General features: G+C 44.7%; 1 protein-coding gene and 1 pseudogene across 9 annotated transcripts in view; both read left to right on the forward strand.

The window, feature by feature from the left end:
- LOC132207181 (uncharacterized) overlaps window positions 1–27,788 on the forward strand; it is a 95,021-nt pseudogene that overhangs the window by 58,477 nt on the left and 8,756 nt on the right.
- LOC132207173 (late histone H2B.L4-like) overlaps window positions 1–27,788 on the forward strand; it is a 228,244-nt gene that overhangs the window by 32,789 nt on the left and 167,667 nt on the right. For 3 of the 9 annotated variants that reach the window (XM_059642376.1, XM_059642377.1, XM_059642379.1), the window contains exon 4: window positions 18,072–22,778. The exons of 4 other annotated variants lie outside the window; for them this stretch is intronic. In XM_059642376.1, coding sequence (XP_059498359.1) covers window positions 19,802–20,761 — 960 coding nt within the window. In that variant the 5' untranslated portion in view covers window positions 18,072–19,801 and the 3' untranslated portion in view covers window positions 20,762–22,778. Of the gene's footprint in view, window positions 1–18,071; window positions 22,779–27,788 lie in introns of those variants that run through there. 2 more of the 9 variants (XR_009443356.1, XM_059642378.1) reach the window with 2 other exon arrangements.

Raw genomic sequence — 27,788 nt, forward strand, 5'->3', positions numbered from 1 at the left:
GTGACTGATGGTAGAAATATGCAATGTGCTAGCTTAGAGGGTGGTGGAGGCAGGTACATCCATACTAGTTAAACAGCATCTGGATGAACATTTAAAATGCCAGAACATAATAGTCTCTGAAGTAAATGCAGCCAAAAGGGATTAGTGTGGCTTTGTGTTTTTTGGTTGGCAGAGACATGGGGCACCAAAGGGCCTGCCTCGATGTTGTATGACTCTAAGACTCGCCGTAACTCAATTCAATGTGCTGAAGACACTTTGACAGTATAGGGTGGCCGAACAGCACTGAATGGTGGAACAGGGTTGAGGGACTGAATGGCCTCCTCCTGTTCCTGTAAGATTGTGCGGGGCATGGACAGGGCAGATGGGAAGCATCTGTTCCCTTCAGTTTAAGGGTCAATAGGACATCATTTCAAGGTGAAAGACAGGGTATTGAGGGAAATTGATAAACTCTTTTTCCCACCCAGATGGCGGTGGGTATTTGGAATGCACCAAGTGGGAGGGTAACTGAAGCAGGAAATCTCATAACCTTCAAAACGAAAAGGATGATCACTTGAAATGCCATAACCTTTAAGATGATGGGCAAAGTGGTAGAAAGTGGGAAAGGTATAGATCAAGTAGTTTTGTTGGTGCTGACAGGATGAATTAAAGTGCCTCTTCTGAACGGTATGATTCTATGACGATTATGATTCCTGATGGTGAGAGGTGCCAAGTGAAGATGAAGCTGGTAAGCCAGCAGCATGTATTTGGATGATGGGCAATCTAGAAACCTCAGAGACACAGCAAACAAACATGGAAATATAAAAGAGAGGAGGTTAGACAATGGCAGAGAGCTGAACAGGTAGGACCGATGGGAAGCAGAGCAATGGATGGATGTGGATTTAGATCCACAATGAAGGAGTTGTACCAGCCCCAGACATGTGGATCCTCTCACAGATAACTGGCACAGTACCAAAAAGTTCAAATTTGTGAAAGAATGGTCACAGGTACTCACCGTTCAACAATTTCACCGTCTGCAATTTGGAAATCTCCTGCTGGAGCCGGCACCTGTAAAGATATCAGAAACACCGGAGTCAGAAAAATCCCACCTTCGAGGAAATCCCCAGGGAGTGGGTGATGTCATTGTGCAATTGTCAGTGTGTGATGTCATCACAGCCACAAACTGTGATCACTGGTTCTGGAGTCCCCTGGCATCAGGAACAACCTTTCTGTATCGACCTTGTCCTGTTTGGATTTTATGTTTCTGTGAGAAACCCCCTCTTTCTTCCGAGCTCCAGTGAATACAACCCTCACCGATTGTACCTTTCAGACATCAGCTCTGCATTCCAGGAACCAGCCCAGTAAAGCTTCACTGCAGCCCCGCTATTGCAAGAATCTCCTTCCTCAAATAAAGAGATTGAAACTCACATTTACTGACATGAAACTGCGTGTGCCACTCACTTGACTTGTCCAAATCACACTGAAGCATCTCTGTATCCTCCTCAGGGCTCCCCCTCCCTCCCAGCTTTGTGTCATCTGCAGATGTGGAGATATTACGTTTAGTTCCCCTCATCGAAATCATTGACGTATTTGGTGAATAGCCTGGGGTCCTAACACTCATTTTGGCTGCAGGGGATCAGGGCTGGGAACAGACCATCCAAGAATAGCCATCCTGTCAAATGGATGGGCAGATGGGCAGGAGGGTGACGTTGCCTTGTCCATAAGAAATTATATTTTGAACAAAACGTGATATAACATCAGAAGGCATAGAATCTGCATGGATCGAGTTGAAGAACTGCAAAAGAAGACAAGACCATGATGGGAGCTGTGTATAGGCCTTTGAGCAGGATCAAGACGTGGGGAGTAAAATAAACCAGGAGACTCCAATATGCAGGCAGACTGGGAAAATCACTTAAGGAGTGTATCTCAAGAAAAAAATAAACAGCGGAATGTCTGCGAGATCTTTTTTTTAAAGAGCACCTTACAGGAGAACCCACAAAGGAACAGACAATACCAGATTTAATGACATGTAATGGGGCAGACTTGATTAGAGATCAGAAGGTGAACGAATGCCTCGGGCGCAGTAATGATCACATTTTTAAAAAAATCACCCTCTGGTCTGAAATGGTTGAGAGTGAATCAGATGTGATGCCATTATAATTGAGCAAAGTTAACTATGAAGACATGTGAGAGAGGCAGGCCAGAGTTGGTTGGAAGGGACATAGAGTAGGGAAGGCAGTGAAGCAGCAATGGCAGAGGTTTTTGGGAGTAATTGAAGAAGCACAGCAGATGTTCATCCAAGGGTTTAAAACAAAACATATTAAGGACAGGATGAGGGACCATGGCAGTCGAGGGAAGTCAGAGACAGCGTAAAAACAAAAGAAAAAGCATTCAAAGTGGTGAAGATTAGTGGGAAGCCAGAATCATAGAATCCCTAAGAATATGGAAACAGGTCATTCAGCCCATCGATTCTACACTGATCCTCCAAAGCACATCCCAACAAGACCCAGACCCCTCCCCTGTCACTGTAACCCTTAATTTCCCATGGCTAATCCTGCAAGCCTGCACATTCCTGGACATGATGGACAATTTAACATGGTCAATCCCCTTAACCAGCCCATCTTTGGTCTGTGGGAGGAAAGCCAGCAAACAGGTAATGTGCAAACTCCAATAGACAGTTGCCCGAGGGTAGAATCAAACCCAGGTCCCTGGCACCATGTAAAAGCAGTGACAACCACTGAGTCACTGTGCCACCAACAGAAGATTGGGAAGCCTTTAAAAGCCAGAGGATCACAAAAACAACAATAAGGGGGCAGAGGATGCAATAGGAGAGCAGCCTATCCAGTCAGAGAAAGGAAGACTGCAAGAGTTTTTTTTAAGATACTAAATATTAAGAGAGAAAAAAAGAGTAGAAAATGAGGCTGGAGAAGAACTAACAAAGAAATGGTGGTGGAACTGAACCTTGCATTAGCCTTCACAGTAGAAGACCATCAGCAACAACACCAGAACTTCAAAAGAGTTTGGGGCAGAGGTGAGGTTTGTGGTTATCATCAAGGGGGAGGTTCTGGTGAAGGCGAAAAGCCTGAAAGTGGATAAATCACGGACAGGCTACACCCCAGAGTTCAGAAGGAGATGTCTGAGAAAATTGTAAACGTATTGGTGGTGATCTGTCAGGAATCACTGGAGTCAGGGAGGGCCCTAGAGGACTTGAGAGTAGCTAATCCAACACCATGGTTTCAGAAGAGAGGCTAAGCCTGACCTCGGTCATTGGTAAGATTTTAGAGATCATTATTAAGAATGAGGTGGTGGAATACGTGGAAGTGCATGATAAAATAATGCAGAGTCTGCACAGCTGCATCAAAGAGATGTCATGCCTGACAAATCTGTTAGAATTCTTTGAGGAGGTCATGACTAAGCTAGGAAAGGATATCCAGTGGACATGAACACTTTGAACTTCCAGAAAGCCTTTGACAAGAGGCTGTGAAAGAAGATAGGAGCTCATGGTGCCAGGGGCAAAGTACTGGCATGGATATGGGATTGGCGGACTGCCAGGAACTCGGTTTTTTGTCAGGATGGCAGCAGGTGCCTAGTGGTGTTCCACAGGGGTCAGCATTACAACCACAACTATTCAGGTTATACATTAATGATCAGGAAGAAGGAACTCAGAACATTGGTGTTGGGTTTGCTATTGACACAAAGACAGGTGGAGGGACATGTAGTACCGAGGAAGCAAGCAAGCTAGGAGAGTAGGCAAAGAAGTGACAGATACAACATGGGAAAGTGTGAGGTTATACATTTTGGAGGAAAATTAGAGGCACAGATTATTTTCTGAGCGAAGAATACCTTCAGAAATCTGAAGAGCAAAGTAACATGGGAATCCTTGTTGAGGATTCTCTTAAGGTTAACATACAGGTTCAGCTGGCAGTTAGGAAGTCAAATGTGATGTTAGCATTCATATCAAAAGGGCAAGGATACAAGAGCAGATCTGTACTGCTTTAGGAATATCATGAGAAGTTTTGCAAACCATATCGGAGGATGGATGGGCTGGCATTGGAGGGGGTGCAGAAGAAGTTTACAAGAATGATCCTGAGGATGAATGATGTGCAGTTGAGGACACTGGGTCTGTATTCATTGGAGTTTAGAAGGATGATTGGTAATTCAAACCTACAGGATACTGAGAGCTGTGGATCGAGCAGACAAGCAGAAGCTGTTTCCACTAGTAAGGGAGACTAAAACCCAAGAGCACAATCGAGGTGAAGGGATGACATTTTGGAACTGAGATAAGGAATTTGTTTCAGCCACAAACTGGTGACCCTGTAGAACTTATTGCTGCAGAGGGCTGTGGAGGCCAAGTCAGTGAGTGCACTTCAGGCAGAAATAGATACGTTCTTGATCAGTGAGGGGGTCAAGGGCAGAAGGCAGGAGAACAGGGTTGAGAAACATGATCAAATAGTGGGAGCAGACTCAATGATGTAAATGACCTAATTCTGCCCCTATATCTTACTGTCTTATGGCACCCACTAGTCACTGCCCATCATTTAAATAAAGGCCTGTTTATTCCTACTCTTTGTTTCTATCTGCAAACAGTATCCTACCCATCTCAGTACACTACCCCAATCCCGGGCGCTTTAGCTTTACACACTGGTATCTTCCGTTGGAATTTGTCAAAAGCCTTCTCAAAGTCCAAATAAAGCACAACCACTGACTCCCCCTCATCAACTCCACTATTTATTTCCTTGAAGAATTCCTGGAGATTTGGACAGCATCATTTCCCATTTGGACATCCATACCGCCTCTGTCCAACCCAGCCCCTGCTTTCCGAGTGCTCTGTATTAAATATTTTATTCAATATCAAACCACCACAGAAAAGTCCAAAGGGAATGAAAATGGTCAGAGCACCAAGCATTCATCCAGGTAGCATATGCAGCAAAGACACACATTCCCTCATCTGTCCTATAAACATCTCCTTCGTGCAAACTTGGAACAATATTGCAGTTCGTGCCAATTGTTGCTGTGTCAAAATTCTCGGGAATGCCTCGGTTTAGTGGTAATTCAGAAATTCAGGGAATCCAGGCTTGAAATCCGCCATGACTGTCTAAATTATATATCTCAACCCTGCCCCTCTCAATCTCCTCTGCTCCAGAAAAAAATCCAGTCTACCCAACTTTTCTTCATAACTAAAGCTTTCCATCTGAGACAGCTTTCTGGTAAATCTCCTCTGTGCTGTGTCCAGTGAAATCACATCCCTCCTATTCTGTTGATTTCGGAGCTGTGCACAACACTCTCGCTGGGGCCGCAGCAACTGTATATGCAGTTCCAGCATAACCTCCTCGCTCCCAAACTCTGTGCCTCGACTAACAAAGGCAAGTGTCTCATTTGGTTTCTAACCCCTTTAGCGAGCTGTTCTCTTACCTTAAGGGACAGATGGGCAAATAATGCAAGGTCCCTCTGATCCTTAGTCCTACATTGTTTGTCATGTACTCCATTCACTTGTTTGCCCTGCCCATGTGCATTGCCTCACACGTACCTGAATTGAATTCCAGTTGCTACTGATCAGCCAGTCCGTATCCTCCCATAATCTGAGAACAAAAGAATTAGCAGCAGGAGTAGCAATTCAGCCATTTAATAAAATTGTGGCTGATCTCACCCCACGCCAACTGCACTTTCCTGCTGGCAGCCCATACACTCCCAACCCATTGTTAATTACCCATTAAATTACATTGAACATAGAACACTACAGACAGCCCAGGCCCTTTGGCCCTCGATGTTGCACCAACCTGTGAAACCAAACTGAAGCCCATCCAATCTACATTATTCCATGATTACCCATATGTTTATCCAATGACCATTTAAATGTCCTTCAACTTGATGAGTCGACTACTGTTGCAGGCAGGGCATTCCACACCCTTACTACTCTCTGAGTAAAGAACCTACCTCTGAAATCTGTCCTATACTTAACACCCTTTAATTTAAAGCGATGTCCCCTCGTGCTAGCCATCTCCATCCAAGGAAAAAGGCTCTCACTTTCCACACTATCTAATCCTCTGATCATCTTGTTTGTCTCTATTAGGTCACCTCTTAACCTTCTTCTCTCTGATGAAAACATCCTCAAGTCCCTCAGCCTTTCCTCATAAGATCCTCCCTCCATAGCAGGCAACATCCTGGTAAAACTCCTCTGCACACTTTTCTAATGTTTACGCATCCTTCCTATCATGTGGCGACCAGAACTGTACACAATACTCCAACTGTAGCCTACCACAGCTTTGTACAGCTGCAACATGACCTCATGGCTCCGAAAATCAATCCCTCTACCAATAAAATCGAATACACTGTATGCCTTCTTAACAACCCTATCAACCCGGGTGGTAACTTTCAGGGATCTGTGCACATGGACACTGAGCTCTCTCTGCTCATCCACACGACCAAGAATCTTACCATTAGCCCAGTATTTTGTATTCCTGTTACTCCTTCCAAAGGGAACCACCTCACATTTCTCCAAATTAAACTCCATTTCCCATCTTTCAGCCCATCTCTGCAGCTTATCTATGTCTCTCTGTAACCTGCAACATCCTTCTGCACTATCCACAAATCCAATGACTTTAGTGTCATCTGCAAATTCACTAACCCATCCTTCTATGCCCAGGTCATTTGTAAAAATGACAAACAGCAGTGGCCCCAAAACAGATCCTTGTGGTACACCACTGGTAAGGTAAGGCTGAAGTTTCGGGCCAAGATCCTTTTTTCGGAAGAAGGGTTTAAATGAACCATCGGATCAAGGCCCGAAACGTCAGCCTTCAATGTAAGATAAACGTTGGGAAATTTTTCTAAAAAAAACTATACAAGACACAGCTGAGATATGTTGAGCAGTTTTGTGGCCTCGTATTTAAAGAAGGAGAGTCTAGCGTTGGAGTCTAGCGTTGGAGGCAGGTTCAAAGAATGTTCACTCGGCTGATCCCGAGTATGGAGGGAGTGTCTGATGAGGGAGAGATTGAGTCTGTTGGCCTATCCTCATTGGAGTTTATAGGAATGAGAGGTGGCCTCATTGAAGATCCTTTGAGGAATTTGATGGGGAGCTGTTGCCCCTCATGTGGGAGAATTTGGGACCAGAGGGGCATCATCTCTTAATAGGCGTTCATCCATTGAAGATGGAGATGAGGAATTTCTTCTTCTGAGGGGAGTGAATCTGTGGAATTCTTTACCACAGAGGGCTGTCACTGCCAGGTCATTCAGTATATTCAAGTCTGAGAGAGATTTTCAATCAGGAAGGAGAATCAAAGGTTATGGGGCAAGGGGTGGAAGTGCAGCAAAGTAGAGTTAAGAATGAGCAGTTCAGCCACAGTCATGGTTGAAAGGTGGAGCAGCCAGATGGGCTGAATGGCCTACTTCTGATCCTCTGGTCATATGTACACCATTACCAAGCAATGTCGTCTCATTGTCCTGTGTTTCCTTTCTGACAGTGATGCAATGCTATTTTGAAATGTGTTAGCCATATCTTTCCTCTATGCTTGAACAACAGAGGACACCATTTCACCAGAAGTCGGGGCACTGGTGTCTGAAGCAAGGAACACAGCTTGTAAGGTTGCAAAAGCAACACAGTGCAGGGTTCTGGAGATCTGAAACCAACACAGAGAGCACTGGGGTAACTCAACAGGTCTGACAGCATCTGTCAGCGAGGGGAGGGCGTGGGGTATCGAGAGAGAGAGAGAGAGTGAGTTAGTATTTTGAGATTGTCGACTCTGCATCCATTCTAATGCCTTACTGACAAGTGTTTCTATCAGATAAGGACCAACAGATGAGGTTTAGTTCCTTGTCTTGTGTGTTCCGGTTGCAGACAGTCCATTCGACTTCTCTCTGGGTGGTTAGTATCATTTTCTGTTCTCTCTCGCCCAAGGTCATCCCACAGAAGCCACTAGAGCTTCCCCCCCCCAACCCCGTGCCAGAAGGTTTAGAGCTGCAGACCAATCTGCAGAAGGTGGACCCTAATCTCCCCCTTTAGATTGTCTCCCTGGGGTGGGGAGTCGGTCCCTCAAGATCATGTATGCTTTGGAAAGGCTGTGCACAAGTAGGTCGTGTTTCTCCAGCATTATTGATGGGAGAGAAACTGAAGGGATAACTGGAGGCAATTCATTCTGTTTGGTGGATCCATTGGCAAGATTGATCATGAGAAATCCTTAAATGACCAAAACAGAAATGCATTAAATGCTATGGACAGGATATTATTAAACTGGAAAGATTGACAAGGATGTTACTGGGAATGGAGGGTTTCAGTTGGAGGGAGGGGCTAATTCGGATGGGACATTTTTTCCCCCCCGAGAGTGGAGGTTGCTGGGTGATCTTACAGAGGTCAACAAAATCATGAAAGCCAGAGATAAGGTGAATAGCCAAGGTCTTTTCCCCAGGGCGGGGGAGTCCAAAACTAAAGGGCGTAGGTTTAAGGTGAGAGGGGAGAGATCTAAAAGGGACCTAATGGACAACTGTTTCACACAGAAAGTGGTGCGTGTATGGGATGAGTTGGGAGACGATGTTGTAGATGTGGGTACGATCACACATTTAATAGGCATTTAAACAGGGACATGAATAGGAAAGGTTTCGAGGGACATGGGTCAAATGCAGGCAGATGGGAGTAGGGTAGATTAGAAAACCTGGCTGGCATGGACAGGTTGGGCTGAAGGGTCTGTTTCTGCTGTATTAGTGTTTGATGTGTTCCTTTTACTTGCTGCAGTTAAAGGGAGTAAATTGTGGAAGAAGGGGGAGGTGGGGAGAAACTAGTTTGTAACACTCTCAGGGAGATGGATGGTCACAGATTACAAATTACACCACTGGCAGATGGACCGAGTGGCGTCATTCTCTGCTCCTATTTATTTTCTTTTTCAGAAATGTCAGAGGTGAAATTAATTGAATTCCCAAAGTGTTTCCCCTCCCAGACAGAAAGAGGTTGACTTTACATTTGGACCCGTGCGATGCATGTGAAGGTGTTTTCCATGTTTACTTTCTGTCAGTGGTTGTTACATATGTATATATAAATGAAACATGGTGTGCATTTATCTCCCAGATTATTCACATACGACTGAGATGCCAGGACCAGGCTGTTTTCGCGCGCTCGAGCCTGCAATTAAAATTTCTGGAAGTGAGGGTCGGGTGAGGAAGAGAGAGAGATGACAGCAGGATGAAGGGAGAGAAAAGGATGATGACAGGAGAGAGACAGAGACAGAGAGAGAGCGAGAGAGACAGAGACAGAGCGAGAGACACAGAGGGAGGGAGAGAGACAGAGGGAGAGACAGATATACAGAGATGATGACAGGACTGAGAGATGGAGTCACATTCAATGTTTTGGCCCCAATCGCTTGCTGTGGCAGAGAATCCCACATGCTCCCCACTTTCTGGGCGAAGACATTTTTCCTCATTTCAGTCCTACCTTGTCCCCTTTACACCGTCACCCCCTGGTTCTGAGCTGCCCCATCGTGACTGGGAACATCCTTTATTGTTAGTCGGTATAGTCTGGATGGATCGAAAAGACTCTCCAGTACTGTGAGACTCTGTTGTATTAAAGTGTACATTCCTGATCACATGCCACCATTCAGATTTCATTTTTGCATCCATCAGTCAGACCATTGATAATAGGATTTGGGACGTCATGTTGCCATTGTACAGGACATTGGTCTGGCCACTTTTAGATGACTGTGTATAATTCTGGTACCTCAGCAAAAGGGAAGATCGTATTAAATTGGAGAGGGTGCAAAAGGGATTTGCAGGCCGTGAGACTAGTTTATTATGGAAAGCCCAGTTGGATTGGACAAGTTATGCCTAAGGCCCTGTTTCTGTACTGTACGATTCTATGACTTTATTGTGAGATGCCCCAAACTTTCGAAATGAGCAAATTGACCAGGCATCTCAATTCAATGAAGCTTCATTCCCAGGACCCTCCCTTATCACCACTCTGTTTCTTTCTCCCACTTTCTCCTCGATTCTCTGTCGTAAAGTATTCCCCAGCTCCATCCTGATATTCTGGGCTCAGCTTGCCAGTTGGACGTTAGTGCCTGCCGCCCCTTACTGGTTACGGGACTTCTAAAGCAAACATACAAACTTGGGGCATAAAGCATGATGTATCTCTTTGACAAACAAAAATCCTGCCCCAAAACCTGTGGCTACAGGAATTCAACCAGTAGATTTCTGTAAGCAAATAACACATGATCAGGTGGGCGTGTGCGTTTTCCAGAGGTTATAATCGAAACTGAGAGCATTCACAGGTGTAAGGAAAATTCTGTTTCAAAAAAAATAGTAAGAACGGCTTCATATTTGGATCGCCATGGTATGTTGCTAACGTTAGGCTGAAAACATTCCGTTAAATGATTACACACAAGGGTTATCGACGTTTAAATCTCTTTTCCACAAACACAGCAGTGGCTGGATCAGTGGTTAGTTTCCAATCTGACAGATTTTTGTTTGGCTGAGATAATAAGGGGATGGGACTAAAGGCAAGTTAATGGTGTGAAGGCACATACTGAAAGGTGGAACAGGCTCAATGGATGACATGGTGGCTCAGTGGTTAGCGCTGCTGCTGCACAGTGTGAGGGATCCAGCTTTGATTTTAGCCTCAGGTGACTGTCTGTGTGAAGTTTGCACATTTTCCCTGTGATGGTGTGGGTTTCCTCCAGGTGCTCCTGTTTCCTGGCACACTCCAATGGATGTGCAGGTTAGACATGCCCGTTCTCCCCAACCTTTGAGAGAAGCCATTCCTCCTCATCTCCATTTTCAATCTGCCCCAACTCCTTATCTTGACTTGACTTCTCATTTTAGATTTTCCCACATGAGGAAACATCCTCTCTCCATCTCCTTTGTCAATCCCCCAACTTTAGCATTTTGGATCCCCTCTGATTCTTCTGAAGTCCAGAGAGTATCGGCCAAAACCGCTCAGTCTGTCTTCCCAAGAGAAATCTTTGGAATTATTCAGTCTGTTATGGACAAGACTAGACCAGGCCAGACCCACTCAAAGAATTTTCAGAAGGTAGTCTCTCCCCTAACTTTATTTTTCAAAGCAAACATGAAGTGCTGGTTTCAGATGCAATGCGATTGGGCAAACAACTCAATGTTAAGCAAAACAATTTATTTAAACACTATAGTTAAAATGCAACAAAAGAAAGACGATTTAAGAATAACTTATCACTGTTGGAAATGTAACAAAATAGTAGATATAGTAACTATTGCTAATTAACTGTTTTAAGAAAAAGTAACATCCCATAAACAGAGTCCTTGACAGAAATGGAAAATTGAGACACAGGTTCTCACGTGCAGATCTCCAATCCAGGAGGATAAAAAGTCAACAGAAAATACAGAGACAGCAGGAGCCGGGAGACATCCACTGAAGCTTCAAAGGCACTTGAGATGCCAACAGCTTCAGGTGCATGTGAAATGAAACAAAACCGAGAAATCCTGATCTTCTGAGAGAGCTGGCCACACCCACCAGAGCTGGAAAAAAAAACTCAAACTGTTTAGTCAAGTGGCCTTAACCAGGGAGCTCAATGGCTCTCATTCAATCTCTCTCTCTCAAAAGAAACCAGGACAAAATAATCTCTTAAAGCGACAGTATCATCACAAAGCTCTTTATCTCCAATGATGTTGAGGTGGGGAGAGGGGCAAGGCTATTTGTTTTGTAATTACACCCCCTCTCCAGATCAGCGACTATTCCTGCCTCAGAATGGCTGCTTTGTGATGCATTAGAATGGTAACAGTGTGGGTTCAAATCCTACACCGGATGGGGTTACCGTGAAGGACTCTCCTTTTGAACCTCCCAATCACCTGAGGCGCAGTGACCCTCAGGTTCCATCACCTTCCAATCCGCTCTCTCCAACGGGAGAGCAGCTCTAATGATCTGGTAAGACTGTGGTGAATTGACCATGATCTGTAATTGATGCACCAATTGCTTTTTAAACAGTAAATACCGACAGAAAGCTGTACTTTGTACAAACCGTTATCGCGATCATGTATCTCTCTGAAGTTGACACCACACCACCCCCCCCAGCCAAACCACACACCCAATGCCAACCTCCCAACAACCCCACCACCCACCCCCCTCCCCCACCCCCACACCTGTAGAATAGGTCATTAAGTAGACACAGACCACTTTGGGAAGCTGGGAATCTTTGATGATATTCACTTGGCAGGACTGCACCTGGAAAACGAACAGATTCTGTTTGAAGTTTTTCGTCTCGCATCAATCAGGAGTAGACGGCAAGAACGGCAAATTTCAAAATCTTAGCCGGATTATGGAGAGGGAGAGAAACAGGAACAGAGTTAACATTACAGGTTATAAACACAGAAAGTTCTGGTGAACCTCAGCTGATCTGGCAGCAACCATCGAGAGAGACAAACAAAGTTAATGTTTCGAGTACAGTGACCTGTAATCAGGGTTGACCCTTTGAAACGAAAGAGCAAGCCATTCAGTCGTATTCCTCGCCACAAGTTCTGAATAATGAAATGAAATGGGATGGATCACCCAGCATCGAGTCAGGCACCGGAAAAGACAACAGACCTGAAACAGCCCTGTCAGCCCTGCAAAGTCCTGCTTCCTAACCTCTGGGAGCTCATGTCAAAATCCGGAGAGTCAGCATTATACTCAGAATCATACCTTACAGACAATGTACCAGACACCACCATCACCATCCCTGGATATGCCATGTCCCACCAGCAGGATAGACCCTGGAGAGGTGGTGGCAGGGTGGAGTTGCCCCGGGAGTCAACATTTATTTTGGACAACAGGAGGACATAGCACGCCAAAACAACAAGACTCCTGAGACCACCAGGAATCATGGGAGCACACAAGCCCACAGCCACTTTATGATAAACACTCAAGGATTAAAGACCGCATTCTCACAACATGCAAACCCAATGTGGTCTACAAAATACCAAGCAACGACTGCCACAACCATTACCTTAGACAGGCAGGAAGAAAACTAGCTATCAAGACACATGAACATCTGCTAGCAGCAAAACTGCACAATAAACGCTTCTTACTATCGGTACACTGACAGTGAAGGCCATCAGTTTAACTGGGACACGGTAACCATACTAGTCCAAGCCAAACATAGACACACACGGGAAATCCAAGTGGCAGTCATTGAATTGAATTGGAAGAGGGAAACGTACATTGATAGCTAACTGCTATATTGTTCATCTTGTTTTGAGGTGACCTAAAGTTTGGGCACTGAGACATCAATCTGTTTATTACCGCATTACAACAGCTTAATGTCTGAGTGTGGCCCCTTCTGGCCTGGGTCTCTGGGACAAGGAGCCATTCACTCTGGGTCCAGCATTGTTCACACAGGGAGCGTTGTCATTTCATGTTTCTTTGATGTCAGAAAGTTCGGTGGAGGGACAGGTAATGGTGAGGAAGCAGACAGGCTGCCGAAGGAATTGGACAGGCTCAGAGATTGGGCAAAGAAATGGCAAACAGAATACAATGGGGGAAAGTGTGAGGTTGTGCACTTTGGTGGGAATAGAGGCAGAGACCGTTTTTCAAATGGGGAAGGCTTCGGAAATCTCAAGCACAAAGCCACTTGGGAGTCCTACTTCAGGATTCTCTTCAGGTTAACATGCAAGTTCATTTGGCAGTTAATGTAACATTAGAATTCAATTCAAGATGGCCAGAATTCAAGAACAGAGATGTACTGCTGAAGCTGTATTAGGCTCTGGTCAAACCATATTTGGAATATTGTGAGCAGCTTTGGGCCCTGTATTTCAGGAAGGATGTGCTGGCCCTGGAGGGGGGTCAAGAGGAGATTTACAAGATCCCAGGGATGAAGGGCTTGTCTAATGAGGAGTGGTGAAGGCTCTCTGTCTGCATTCAATGGAGTTTAGAAGGATGAGGGAGAATCCGATTGAAACTTACAGAATACTGAGAGGCTTGGACAGAGACGAGGACATGAGGGGCACAGCCTCAGCATGAAGGGATGATATTTTTGAACTGAGATGAACAGGAACTTCTTCAGCCAGAGGGTGATGAATCTGTGGAACTCAATGAATGTCTTTAAGACGGTGATGGATAGGTTCTTGATTGGTGAAGAGATCAAGGCCGAGGGGGAGAAGGCAGAGAATGGGGTTGAGAAACACAGCAGTCACAATCAAATGACAGAGTGGACTCGATCGGCCAAACAGCCTAATTCTGCTCCATTATCACATGGGTCTTACATTCACTCTTACTGAGTGACCTTTAATGGATTACACATTTTAGCAACCCAGAATAAGAGCTTTCTGTTGCTACTGTCTGTACCACCCACACTAACATGAACCCAGGCTACTGAATGACCAATACAACTTAAGGGCTAGGAGCAGCAGGAGACCATTCAGCCTCTTGAGTGCCTACGGCCCCATTCAATATGGCACAGCTGATCCCATCTTGGCTTCAGCTCCAGTTTCCTGCCCCCACTCCCATTCACCTATCATTGATTCCAAATCTGTCTGTCTCCTCCTCCAATTCATTCAGTGTCCCAACATTGAATACACACTCGAGAACAGCAGTATGTACCCACAGCAAATCCCCCAGATTCACATCCCTGTCTCCCTTGGACAGAACCCATTCCTCCTTCTCTCTGTTTTCAATCTGTCCCAGCCCCTTCTCCTGAAATGTTGAACTCTTGTTCCAGATTGTCCCACATGAGCAATCATTCTCTTTCCTTCTCCTTTCCATCTTATATCCCTCAATGAGATCTCCTCTCATTCTTCTAAACTCCAGAGATTATTGGCCGAAACTGCTCAATCTCTCCTCATAAGCCAAACCGCTTACCTCAGAAAATGACATGGACAAAATCGCATTGCATCTAAATAGTATACTGGATGTAGAACACACATCCCAAAGTGAGCTCGTCACAGTGTTGGAGAGGTCTCCAGTGCCAATAAAAGGCCCATCGAGCCTGTGCCAGTTAAAAACACCACCTCACCATTCTCTAATTCCATTTCCCCAGCACTCAGCCCATTGCCTTGGCATCCCAGGTGCACATCAAAATTCTTCTTCATATGTGATGAGGGTTTCTGCCTCTCCCATCTTCACAGGTAGCAAGTTGCAGGTTCCCCACCAGCTTCTGGGTGAAAACTTGGTCCCTCATTGCTCCCTCCATCAAGGATGAAACCTTTCTTCCTGCTTACCCAATCTATGGACCCTCATCATTTGATACATCCCAATCATGTCCAGCATCTCAATCTCCTCTGCTCTGACGATAAGAACCCCAGTCTGTCCAATCTCTCTCCATCACTGGCACTCTCCAGTGTCGAAGGCAACATCCTGGTAAATCTGCCTCTACACCCTCTCCCCGTGCATTTAGATACATTCTGTCATTAAAGTGTCTTTTCTTTTATTTACAGCTCACTGTGATGTTGCATCAGGTGGGAAACACGCAAGTTATTTTGCAGTGAAAAAGCTGGCAGTTAATTTTTAATCAGCAAAGTTACGTTTTTAGCAGGTGGTTCATGTAGAGTCACTGTTGTCTCCTTGCAGAGAGAGAGAGAGAGAGAGGGAGGGAGAGGGAGGGAGAGGGAGGGAGAGGGAGGGAGAGGGAGGGAGAGGGAGGGAGAGGGAGGGAGAGGGAGGGAGAGGGAGGGAGAGGGAGGGAGAGGGAGGGAGAGAGAGGGAGAGAGAGGGAGAGAGAGGGAGACCAACAACAACTATTTTTGTTGTTTAACTTTTCAACTGTTTAACCTGAGGGTCACCACATCTAAGGCAAAGGGGAACGATCATTCACAGCAATCTCAACCAGTGCAGAAACTGAACCACACACTTTCAGCACGACCAGACAGTCAACTGAGCTAACCAAGCCCTACACGGCAAAAACACTGGGCAACACGGTGGCTCAGTGGTTAGCACTGCTGCCTCATATTGTGTGTGTGGTTTCCACCGGGTGCTCCAGTCTTCTCCCATTGTCTCAAGGTGTGCAGGTTCGGTGGAGTGGTCATTCTAATTTACGCATAGTGTCCGGGGTTGGTAGATTAGGGAGATTAACCATGGGAAATGCATGGTTACAGGGATACATTAGAGGAGTCGGTCTGTGTGGGATGCTGCTCAGATGGTTGGTACGGACTTAATGGACTGAATGGCTTACTTCTACTCTGTAGGGATTCCACTGATGTCGATGTTTGGCTCAAAGGTGCGGGGCAATTTATTCTGATCTGAACACCGCACTTTAGTGTGATTCACTTTCAATTTCGAAATAATGGGGAGGCAATATCCTATTTTGTCAGATGCCTGGGATGTACTGTGAGGACTTGAAATTAAATCTTGCTATTGCAGATCACGGATTTTGACTTAAACTTTAAACAAAACAGATCTGGAGTTAAGGCTCTAATGATGACCATTGTGAGAAGCAAAGAACCATCTGGTTCAGTAGTGAAGACTGACATGAAAAGTTATTTCTTCTCTCAGGGAGATAAGAGACTTTGGAACTCCTTGCTAGACAGAGCTGTATGTATTTGTGGCAGCAGGGGGAAGGCAGATTTAAGGCTGGGATTTACAGTTTCTTGATCAGACAGGGAATCAATGGGAAGGGCAGGAAAGTGGACATGAGGAATGTTGGATCAGCCACAGTCCTATTGAATGGTGGAGCAGGATCGAGGGGCCGAATATCCTACTCCCATTCCTGTCTCTGATGGTCCTTATGGGAGCAAAATCTGCCATTCTCACCTGATCTGCTCTGCACGTGACTCTTAACCCTTTGCAAACTCCTCATTACCTTCAGGTCGAGCATGTCAATCCATTCAAGGACATTTTGAGATTGGCGTCCCCTTGCCACCTTGGCAGAGCTGGCCACACCCTGTTCAAAGTACAGAGAAATAACATTTGTCATCGTCAGTTTTAGGCTTGTTCCAACTGTGTGCTTTTCTAAGAGGAACTGGTCTGTGTCACAACCCCAGATATTAATTGCTCATCCCGTAAACTCTCACTGTCTTCCAGATAAAGTTTGTTTTTCTCACCATTCACCCCTCCATATCCCCACGTTCACCATCCAACCACTCCGAATGTCCAGCTTGTTGGCTCAACACTGAAATGATTCGTGCAGTTCAATGTAGATCAGAGTGACGTTATCTGCTTTGGGTGCAAAACCAGGAAATTGGGTTTTTATCCGCCGGATTGGGATGTGGGGGTGCTCCAAGTCCTGGATGTACCTCATACACCAGTCAGTGACAGTGAGCATTACAGGAGCAGCAGATGGTGAAGAATGGAAATGTGATGTTGGCCTTCATAGTGAGAAGGTTCCAGTCCAGGAGCAGGGCTGTCTTGCTGAAATTGTACAGGGAGAGACCACATCCTGCTGTATTGTGTCTGCAGTCTGGGGTCTCCGTCTCTGAGGATGGATGTCCTGGCTATGGAGGGAGTGCAGCCGAGGTTTCCCAGACTGAATCCTGGGATGGCAGGACTGAAGGATAAGGACAGACTGGATCGCTTAGGATTATATTCACTGGAGTTTAGAAGAATGAGGAGTCATCTCATAGAAACCTGTGAAATTTCAATGGGACTTAACAGGGGTAAACACAGATGTTGCTGATGGCTGGACATGGGGCTAAGGACACATGAGTCCACCCTCAGGGGCTCACAGTCTAAAGGAGATGGGGAAGGGCTGAGGGTGGGGAGAAATGTCTTCACCTAGAGGGTGGGGATCCAAGGGGATTCTCTGCCACAGAAAGTGGTTGGGATCAGAGTAGTGAATGTTGTTCAAGTAGCAGCATCGAGTTCTTAGGGGCAAAATGTCTTGGACAGCCACATCATAACATCCCAACTCCTACACTCAGTGTTGGAACTGTTGAAGGCAACTGTTCCAAACTTGCCGTCCGCCTGGGACTCCACTTTATGCAACTATGTGCCTGCACCCTTCGATCCCTCTGTTTGACAACACTCCCCAGGGCCCTACCATTAACCTGCCCTGGTTTGCCTCAGCAAAAATGCAACACCTCTATATTTGTCTAAATTAAACTCTACCTGCCAGTCCTCGGCCCATTGGCCCAGTTGATCAAGTTCCCGTTGTACTCTGAGATAACCACCTTCACTGTCCATGAGGCCACCGATTTTGCTCCTGCTCCTCATTTACTATGTTTCTGTATTGTCCTATTTTCAGGCTGAGCAAGCAGACCAGCAACCATCCTGCATCACATACACCACCCTGAGGCACACAGATATGCGAGGGGATGAGGAACCAGGTCAAGGTGAAGAGGGAAATGTTTATGCCAATCTTCCACGGACATTGTGAGACAGCACAGAAGAATCCCTTCAATGCCTCACAAATTGATGGATAGCAATTGTTCCTTCCAGCAAATAAGGGGGAGAAGGAAGAGAGGACAGAGGAGCGTCAGGTTTCTGCAGCTGAGAAATGGCTAAGCTTTGTTCCCATTCACTCAGCCAGACATCAACTCCAAACATGAATTTGCCTTGAGAAGCCATCGGAATAACTGTCTCTCACATAACTCTGAGTGGGCCAATCTCTTCTGCTGCAGCATGATCTGACCCTTGATGGCAGGGATTTGAGATTTTGTGCTGTCCATTCCTAACTTGAGTATCCATTTGATCTCCTGGTGAGTGTATCAGGGCAGATGAGCCAATGAATTGAATCTACTCTGCATTTATTTTTTAATTGTGGTGAGCTATTATCAGAGGTGTGATTATTCCCCAGCCTGATCTTCATTACCCTCTAACTTCATCATTTTCAAACATATATCCAGCTCTCTCTTCATACCTCATATGGAATCCACCTCCACCACTCTCCCAGGCAGTGCATTCCAAATCCGAACAATGCTCCAAAGATGTTTCTCCTCATCTCACTCCTAGCTGTCTTGGTGACAAATTTGAAATTGTGACCCCTGGTTACTGACATAGTGGAAACAGAGTATTCTACTTTACCCTCTCAAAATTCTTCATTATTGTGAACACCCCCATTTGTGACCCCTCTGCTCCATGGAGAATAAGCCTGGTTTCATTAATCTTTCTTTGAACGTAAAATCCTTCATTCCTGCTGTCATTCTAGTGACACCTTTAAGCCATCTCCAGAGTGTTCTTCCTTAAATAAGGTGTCTAGAACTGAACACAAGCGTAGCCTGAGCAATGTGGTCTTAGCAATGATTTGTAGAGGCGTAGCATTACTTCCTTGCTTTGAGACTCAATGCCTCTATTTTTAAACTCAAAGATCCTTTGAACCTGCTTCACAACTGTTTCAACTGGCCTGGCCACCTTCAGAGAACGATGCACATGAACCCCAAGATCTCTCTGTTCCAATTTTCCCTTTAAAGCTGTACCCTTAAGCTTGTATTGTTTCTTTGCATTTTTCTCAGCAAAATGCATAAGCTCATATTTTTCTGCATTGAAATTTATCTGCCAGGTCTCTGCCCATTTGGCCAACTTGTCAATGTCCCTGTGAAGTCACTCAGTATCATCCTCACAATGCACTCTTCTCCATGGCTTAGTATGATCTGTAAATTTAGAGACTTTATCCTCAATACCCAACTCCAAATCATTTCTACAATCAATATATTTATCTATATATATCTGTCAGTTTCTCTTACGTAAACGTATGACTATTTACCAGCCTGTACCTGTTAGTTTCTGCTGAGAATTGCAAGTGACAATATTAATCTGTTAGCGAGTTTTGAGAAGATTTGTAGCTCAGTTTGAGGTTCTGGATGTAAGTTTGCTCACTAAGCTGGAAGGTTCATTTTCAGACGTTTCGTCACCATTCTAGGTAACATCATCAGTGAGCCTACGGTGAAGCGCTGGTGTTTAGGTTTCCTTGGGTTGGTCATGTCACTTCCTGTGCCGGTGATGTCATTTCCTGTTCTTTTTCTCAAAGGGTGGTAGATGAGCTCCAAATCTCTGTTTGTTGATGGAGTTTCGGTTGGAATGACATGCTTCCAGGAATTCTTGTGCGTGTCTCTGTTTGTCTTGTCCAAGATGGATGGATGTGTTGTCCCAAAGTGGTGGCCTTCCTCATCTGTATGCAAGGATACTAGTGATCGTGGGTCATGTCTTTTGGTGGATATTTACCAACAGGTGGCGACAGACCTGACCCCACAACTGGAGAACCGAATCACAGCCTCACTCATAAAACTTCAAAAATCTGGAGAATTAAACAAGAGACTCTTCCAAAAAATGAAACCAGATGGATCCAACACACCACGCTTCTACGGACTACCCAAAATTCACAAACCAGGAGCTCCCCTCAGACCCATAGTCTCACTACCTGGAACACCAACATACAGACTAGCCAAGGAACTACACCAAAGACTAAAACACCGAGTAGAAGACTCACGCCACTCCATTCACTCCAGCCAAGAATTCTTGAACACCATCAAAAGCACCAAGATAGAAGAGGATGAAACAATGGTCTCCTTTGACGTAACAGCCCTGTTCACATCCATCAACATCAATCTGGCCAAAGAAACACTGACTACACTAGTAGAAGAACCAAAGACACATACACCAGACACCACCAACCTCATCAGCAAGGACAAAATCATCAAGCTCGTGGACCTATGCCTCACCACCCACTTCACTTTCAATAACAAAACCTACAGACAAACTAACGGTACACCCATGGGATCTCCGACATCAGGGTTCTTAGCAGAGGGAGTAGTGCAGAGACTCGAACAAACAGCTCTGCCAATCATCCAACCCAAACTTTGGGTCTGCTACGTGGATGACACCTTTGTCATCACTAAACGAAACAAATTAGAGGAAACATTCAAGACCATCAATAATATCCTTCCTGATGTAAAATTCACAAAAGAGGAGGAACACAACAACAAACTGCATTCCTAGGTACCACAGTAGAGCGACCAGTTAATGGGGAACTTCAAACCAGCGTCTACAGGAAAACAACACAGACAGACCAAATACTGAACTGCCTTGTCAGTGTGTAAATGCACTTATCGAAGTACACCTGTCAGTTCCTGCTGGGCGAATGTGTGGGTGCTGTTCCCAACATGTACCTGTGAGATTCTGCTCTGTAAATAGGAGAGTCTAGTTAACAGACTATACTTGTCAGTTTGTGCTCTGTGAAACTGGGAGTGTAGTTATCATTGCGTATGTCCGTTTTAGCTTTGAGAATGAAGGTGAAGTTATTCATCTCTCCCTGACAGTTCCTGCAATGCGAATGCATGACTGACATTAGCAGAAACCAAGAGAGACTGATAACTACAGTCACACCTTTACATTGTAGTCAATGTGTTGTCATCATTTGTGTGTTTCTGCAATACGAACAAGTGGGTGTAGTTATCAATCTGTACGTGTCAGTTTCTCCTCATGTATCAAAATGGCTAAGTCTCTGAAGGCCAGTATTATTCTCTGTGACTGTACAAATCACTCTGTGATAGTTATTGTTAGGGTGTTGAGGCTGGCTCTTAATCTCTTCTGCATTGTGTGATTTATGAGTTGAGTGTCAATCCGTGTGGTAGGTGAGGGGGGTGAGGAAGTTCAGGACATGGGGTGATAACAGGAGGGGAACTGCTTTATTCTGAGAACCATTCTGACAAATGGTCACATATTTCCTATTTGGTCAGACAGCCTGAGATCTGTGGTACCACTGATTAAACTGCTTGTTTCTCACCAAAAACAGAATCACAGATATGGTACAGCATAGCAGCAGACCATTCAGCCCACTGTCTCTGTACTGGGAATTTTTTATGCAGCAGTTCCGCAGTAATTGTCAGGAATGTGAACTTCATCTACTCATTGTCACCGTCTATTTGTAAAGGCCAATATGACATAAGTTCTGTGGGTATCTGGCTTTTCATAACGATTGTGGTAGTTTTGATATGTTTCCCACAGTCTCAGGGAGAGTACATGGATCTCATTTTCGTATGTTCAGTTGTGGTTTGTGTCGGAGTAGTAAACTCTGTCAAACTCTTTTCAATTGCACTGAACTGCATTGCATTTCAGTCTCAGTTTGTTTTTACATTGTGCATGAGGTTGAGTGTGCAGTAGAATCTATCTGTCACTACTGGGCACTGTAACAGTCCAATATCCTCAGGTGTAATCAGAGATTTTGAGAGTCAGTTCATATCTGGAAATTACTGTGAGGCCGTACTTCATTCTTTTCCTTTTAGCATCCACTGGCTGTGTGTGAGTGAGTTTTCCCTCGTGCTGCCAGTCTGTATCTCAGTTCCCGTCTCCTGTCGTGAATGGGAAACCACCGAAGATCATTAATTGTTGGTGCCTGTGGGAATCATGTGCAAGTGAAAGGCAACACACTGCTACAGAAGGGACTCTGTGCTGTTCCTCAGATTCAAGACTGGAAACACAATGGGCCTTTGTAACTTGTATAGTGTAGAGTTGAACAGGGATTAATGATATAAAGTGTTGACTGTCAGAATAATATCCGTTTCTTTTTCAGTGTGTAGTGATATGCTTTTCTGAGTAATGCTAAAGTAGCAATCAGTGTAAACTGTGAAAGCCAATGGCAGTGAACAATTCAACTGCATTGCTGCTGCCTGATCACACAGTGTCGCTTGGACAGAAAAGACAAACGGGGAACTTATTCCCTGATGTAGACAGGACATGACCCTGCTCTGTGCCGTGATGGTGGAAGCAATTACTGGTACTCTTGTGTTGTTCTATGGAAGGGAAGTGGAAAGGAAAAGGAAGTTTATTTTCTGTCTTGCAGTGCAGCAGATTTAAAGGGTGAAACTCAATTTATTGAACAATCAACACTGTTCAACTCTGCTTTGAAACAAAAGGAGTGTTTCACAAACCTACCAAGCAAACCAATTTTGTCTATTTTTATTTTGTGCACTGCTTCGAAAGGTAACCACTTGATTAAACTGATTTATTGTGAAAATTGTATTCAGATATCTTGGTATTTCTCTGCAATACATCCGAGGGAGGGCCAGGAGGAATGTCAGGCTCTTTACAATAAATTGAGATTAATTTTGAAAGAGGTACTCGAGGTTTCTTGCTGGACTGAAAAAGACAAAACAAATTCTATTCCTGAAAGGTGAAGAAAAGGAGAATGATGTTGCGATAAAGGTGGGGATGGCAGCTCCTCTGCTGCTGTCATACATTTGTGTGAATGAAATGTTGAATGAATGGGATGAGAATTCTCGGTACAGACTCAATAATGTGAAGGAATGCAGGCCTCTCTGACAATGGTTCTGTGAGTAGAAATCATTCCAGATGTGACAGTTTCTGTTGCTTGCAATGTATATGGTATTGCATGGCTATTATTTGTTGGAATGTGTGTTGGGATGGTTTATGCATTTGATAGTGAGAGAGAGAGAGGAGGGTGCAAGAGAGGGAGTGAGAGTGTATATTAACAATTCTCTCAATGTCAGTCTTTGGCACAGCACGTGCATTTGGAATTCACATTATTTAAGTTTTGTGACTATTGAGACAAATATTCATTGAAATAATAATTGTCTGTCTGTTACTTCTGACTGAAATGTTTGCTTCAATATCTGTACTCCATATCTACTTCCCATGTGGTTGGTCAAACTAACAGCATCATCTATGTGTTCACTTGACTGTAACACTAAAAGTACCCTTACTAAATGCAGATTTCATGCTGTTCCTGTGTATATATTTTGGATGAGGATTCAGTCTGTCATTCCTCCAAAGTGAAATTGTTTAGAACTGGGTGGCTGGAAGTGACGGTACAGATAAAACATATACACTGGTATTTCCTCAATGGTGTTTGACTCTTGGTTAGAACACATCTCTCTGGAAATTGCATTCAATGTGTGAGATTGAATCTGCTATCACTGTGGCTAGGATATTCTATGCTCTGACAGTGCAACATACCTGGTGGTTGTTGTAAGATGCTGGTCACAATTGGCTTCGAACTGAGAAAACACTAAATTGTCCTGGTCCTTCAAGTATTGGCCTGGAGGAAGAAGGAATACCTCCTGTAAACTAACATCAGTTGAGATTGATCAGAGTGATATTGCCAATGTAACATTCAGTTAATTATTCATTAGGATTGTTTGTTTTGAGCTATTTATTTGAACAGAACCACGGTCTGATTCTACTCCGAGCCTGAGCTTCTCCTTGTCTATTTTCTTTTCTTAAAATTCGAATACCCGGTTGAGTGAGATCCAAAAGCTAACCAACACTGATACAGCTGCATGAGTGGGACTACATACTGCTAGTGGGTATATGGATATGCGAGTTTCGTTGTCCATCTATATCTGTCAGCTCCCTCTTGTTGAATGCGTCAGTGTAGTTACAAATATATACCTGTCAGTATATGCTCTGTTAATTTTTTTTAATAAATTCAAATGTAGCGAGAGACAGTGAAATGCTCTGTTTACGAGCAGTACAGGCCGATCACAGTCAGCAAGGATGTACAGAACAAAACAACTCAGAGAGGCATGCAGGTTACATTTCACAGGGTGCGCACTCGGAGAGATCAACATTAACAAGATCATCATTATTTGAGGCCAAAGAGTCGATTCATCAATTTAATAATGAACAGAAAGAAGTTGCCCCTGAACCTGTTCGGGCTTCTGTATCTTCTGCCTGATTCAAGAGGTTGTAGGAGATTATTCATCCCTGGAACATCTATACACCGTTACCCTGTGCAGACTGATCTCAAAACTGTGTGACCTTGGTCTCGGCTCCACCCACTGCAACTGGATCCTCAAATTTCTAACCCATAGACTGCAATCAGTGAAGACAGACAACTGCATCTCCTCTACAATAACACACAACACTGGAGGCCACCCGCCAAGGATGCAACCTCAGGCCCCTACTGTGCACCCAACACTGTGGGGCCAATTTCCAAATGAACACCATCTACAAGTTTGCTGATGACACCATCATAGTGGGACACATATGGAACAACCAGGAGTCAAAACCCAGAAGGGAGATAGAGGGCTTGATGACATGGTGCAGTGAAGGCGACCTCTCTCTCAATGTTGGAAAAACTAAAGAACTGACCATTGGCTTCAGAAAGAATGGGGGAGCACCACCACTGCCGCCGCACCCCCACCCCCCACCCGCCCCGTCCGCACACCCGCTACCCCACCCGCCCACCCCCCCCCCCCGCTACCCCGCCCGCCCACCCCCCCGCCCCCTCGGCCCACGATGTTGTGCCGAACGTCTCCCCTAATCCTCATGTCTATCTAACCTCCACTCCTACCTATTGCTATCATCCATATGCCTGTCTCATAGCTGTTTAAATGGCCCGAAAGAGGCTGACTCCACTCTCCTTTCCAGAATGCATTCCACACCCCGACCACTCTCTGAGTAAAGAACCCACCTCTGACTTCTCCCCAATATCTACCTCCACTCACTTTAACACTCTGCTCCCTCACAATAGCTACCTTCACCCGAGGAAAAAGTCTCTGGCTGTCCATTCTATCTATACCTCTGATCATTTTGTACACCTCTATCAAGTCATCTCTCATCCTTCGTCGCTCTAAAGAGAAAAGCCCAAGGTCTCCCAACATTTCCTCATAAGATCTTCCCTCCATTCCAGGCAACATCCTGGTAAATCTTGTCTGCACCTTTTCCAATGATTCCACATCTTTCCTGTAATGGCATGACCACAACTGGACTCAATACTCCAGATGTGGACGAACCAGACTTTTGTATAGCTGGAGCATGACTTCATGGCTCTTGAACTCAATCCCTCTGTTAATGAAAGCTAACACAACATACGCCTTCTAAACAACTCTATCCACCTGGCTGGTAGCTTTCAGGGAGCTGTGAACATGAACCCCAAGATCCCTCTGCTCCTCCACACTGCCAAGAAACTTTCCACTAACCCTGTATTCTGCTTTCAAGTTTGTCCTTCCAAAATGTATCATCTCACACTTTTCAAGGTTAAACTCCATTTACCAATTCTTAACCCAGCTCCGTATACCATCAATGTACTTTTGTAACCCAGAACATGATCCACCTTCGTATCGTCTGCGAACTTGCTGATGCATTCTTCCACGCCTTCAACCAAATCATTTACAACAATCACAAATGGAAGAGAACCCAGAACAGATCCTTGTGGTACACACTCGTAATTGAACACTATATCAAATATTTTCCGTCCACTACTACCCTTTGTCATCTAAGGGTCAGCCAATTCTGAATCCAATCTGCCACATTTCCCTCTATCCCATGCCTCCTTACCCTCTGCATGAGCCTACTGTGGGGAACCTTATCAAACGCCATACTTAAATCCATGGATACCACATCCACTGCTCTACATTCATCCACGTGTTTGGTCACCTCTTCAAAGAATTCAGTAAGGTTTGTGAAGCATGTTTTACCCCTCAGAAATCCATGCTGACTGTCCCAAATCAAACTGTGCCTTTCTAAGTGATCAGAAATCCTATCTCTCAGAGCCCTTGGCAATAATTTGCCCACCACTGACGTTAGGCTAACTGGTCTGTAATTTCCAGGGTTATCCCGATTTCCTTTTTTGAACAAGGGATTGACGTTTGCCACTCTCCAATCTTCCAGCACTCTACCCGTTGACAGTGAGGGCGAGGAGATCATTGCCAAGGGCCCTCCAATCTCTTCCCTCGCTTCCCACAGAATCCTTGGATAAATCCCATCAGGCCCGGGGGACTTACCTGTCTTCACCTTCCTCAAAATTCCTGGCACATCTTCCTTCCTAACATTGGTAGGCTAGAAGAGGTCAGACTGTTTCATACTGTTAAAAAAAAATCCTTCAGAATCCTCCGATCCTTCAGCCACTTCACTTCAATCAATGACCTCTGATTTTTGAACAGTTTCTCCAAGCAGGTTCCTCCTGTCCACTCTGTCTCTCCTTTTCACAGTTTTGTTTTCTATAATCATGACACCCCTCAGCCTCCTCTATTCCAAGCAATATAACCACAACCTCTGCAATCTCTCCTCGTAGCTACAATCTCCAGCCCTGGCAACATTCTGGTAAATCTCCTCTGCATTCCCTCCACAGCAATTACATCCTTCCTGTAATGTGGTGACCAGAATGCACACAATACTCCAGTTGCAGCCTCACCATTTCCGGATACAGTTTCACAGTTATATCCCTACGTTTGTATTCCATACCACTGTCAATGAAGGGGAACATTCTGCATGCCTTGTTTACAATTCTAAATCCTTGTACTGCTACCTTTAGCGACCTGTGCACCTGCACACCAAGATCTCTCACTTCATCTACCCCTCTCAATATATTCTCAATTATTTTTGATTCCATTTACTGTTGGAGCTTCCAAAGTGCATTATCTCGCACTTATCAGAGCTGAACTCCATCTGCCACTTTCCTGCCGACTCCATGAAACTATCTGTACCATTTTGCATCTTACAATTATCCTCTGCACTACCCACTACATGGCCAAGTTTGTGTTGTCTGCAAACTTCTCAAATAAGCCCAACACATTCAAGTCCAAATCATCAATGTAGAAAACGGACAGCAGGGGTTCCATCACTGAGCCAAGCTGAGCACCACTTGAAACAGCTTTCTATTCACAAAGGCAGCAATCAACCACTACATTTTGTTTCCTGTTACTGAGCCATCTTTGGACACAATTCAACATATTGCCCTGTATCGCAGAGGCTCTTACTTTTTGGACCAGTCTACCATGTGGCACTTTGTCAAATACCTTACTAAAATCCAGACAGATGGCATCTGATGCACTTCCCTCACACATTCACATCACAGAAACTGACAAGGACAGACTGATAACTAAAGTGATATATCCACATTGTAGAAACTGACAGAGACTGACTGATGAATATGTTTACATATTCACACAGAAGTAGTTAGTCACTGCCTATTTCTGCGATATAAATATGAGCTTATTTATCAATCTGTTTATATTAGTTTCTGCCATGTGAAATTTTGAGTGCAGTTATCAGTTATCTGTCA

This window comes from Stegostoma tigrinum, chromosome 44 (assembly GCF_030684315.1).
Source record: "Stegostoma tigrinum isolate sSteTig4 chromosome 44, sSteTig4.hap1, whole genome shotgun sequence".
Lineage (NCBI taxonomy): Eukaryota > Metazoa > Chordata > Chondrichthyes > Orectolobiformes > Stegostomatidae > Stegostoma > Stegostoma tigrinum.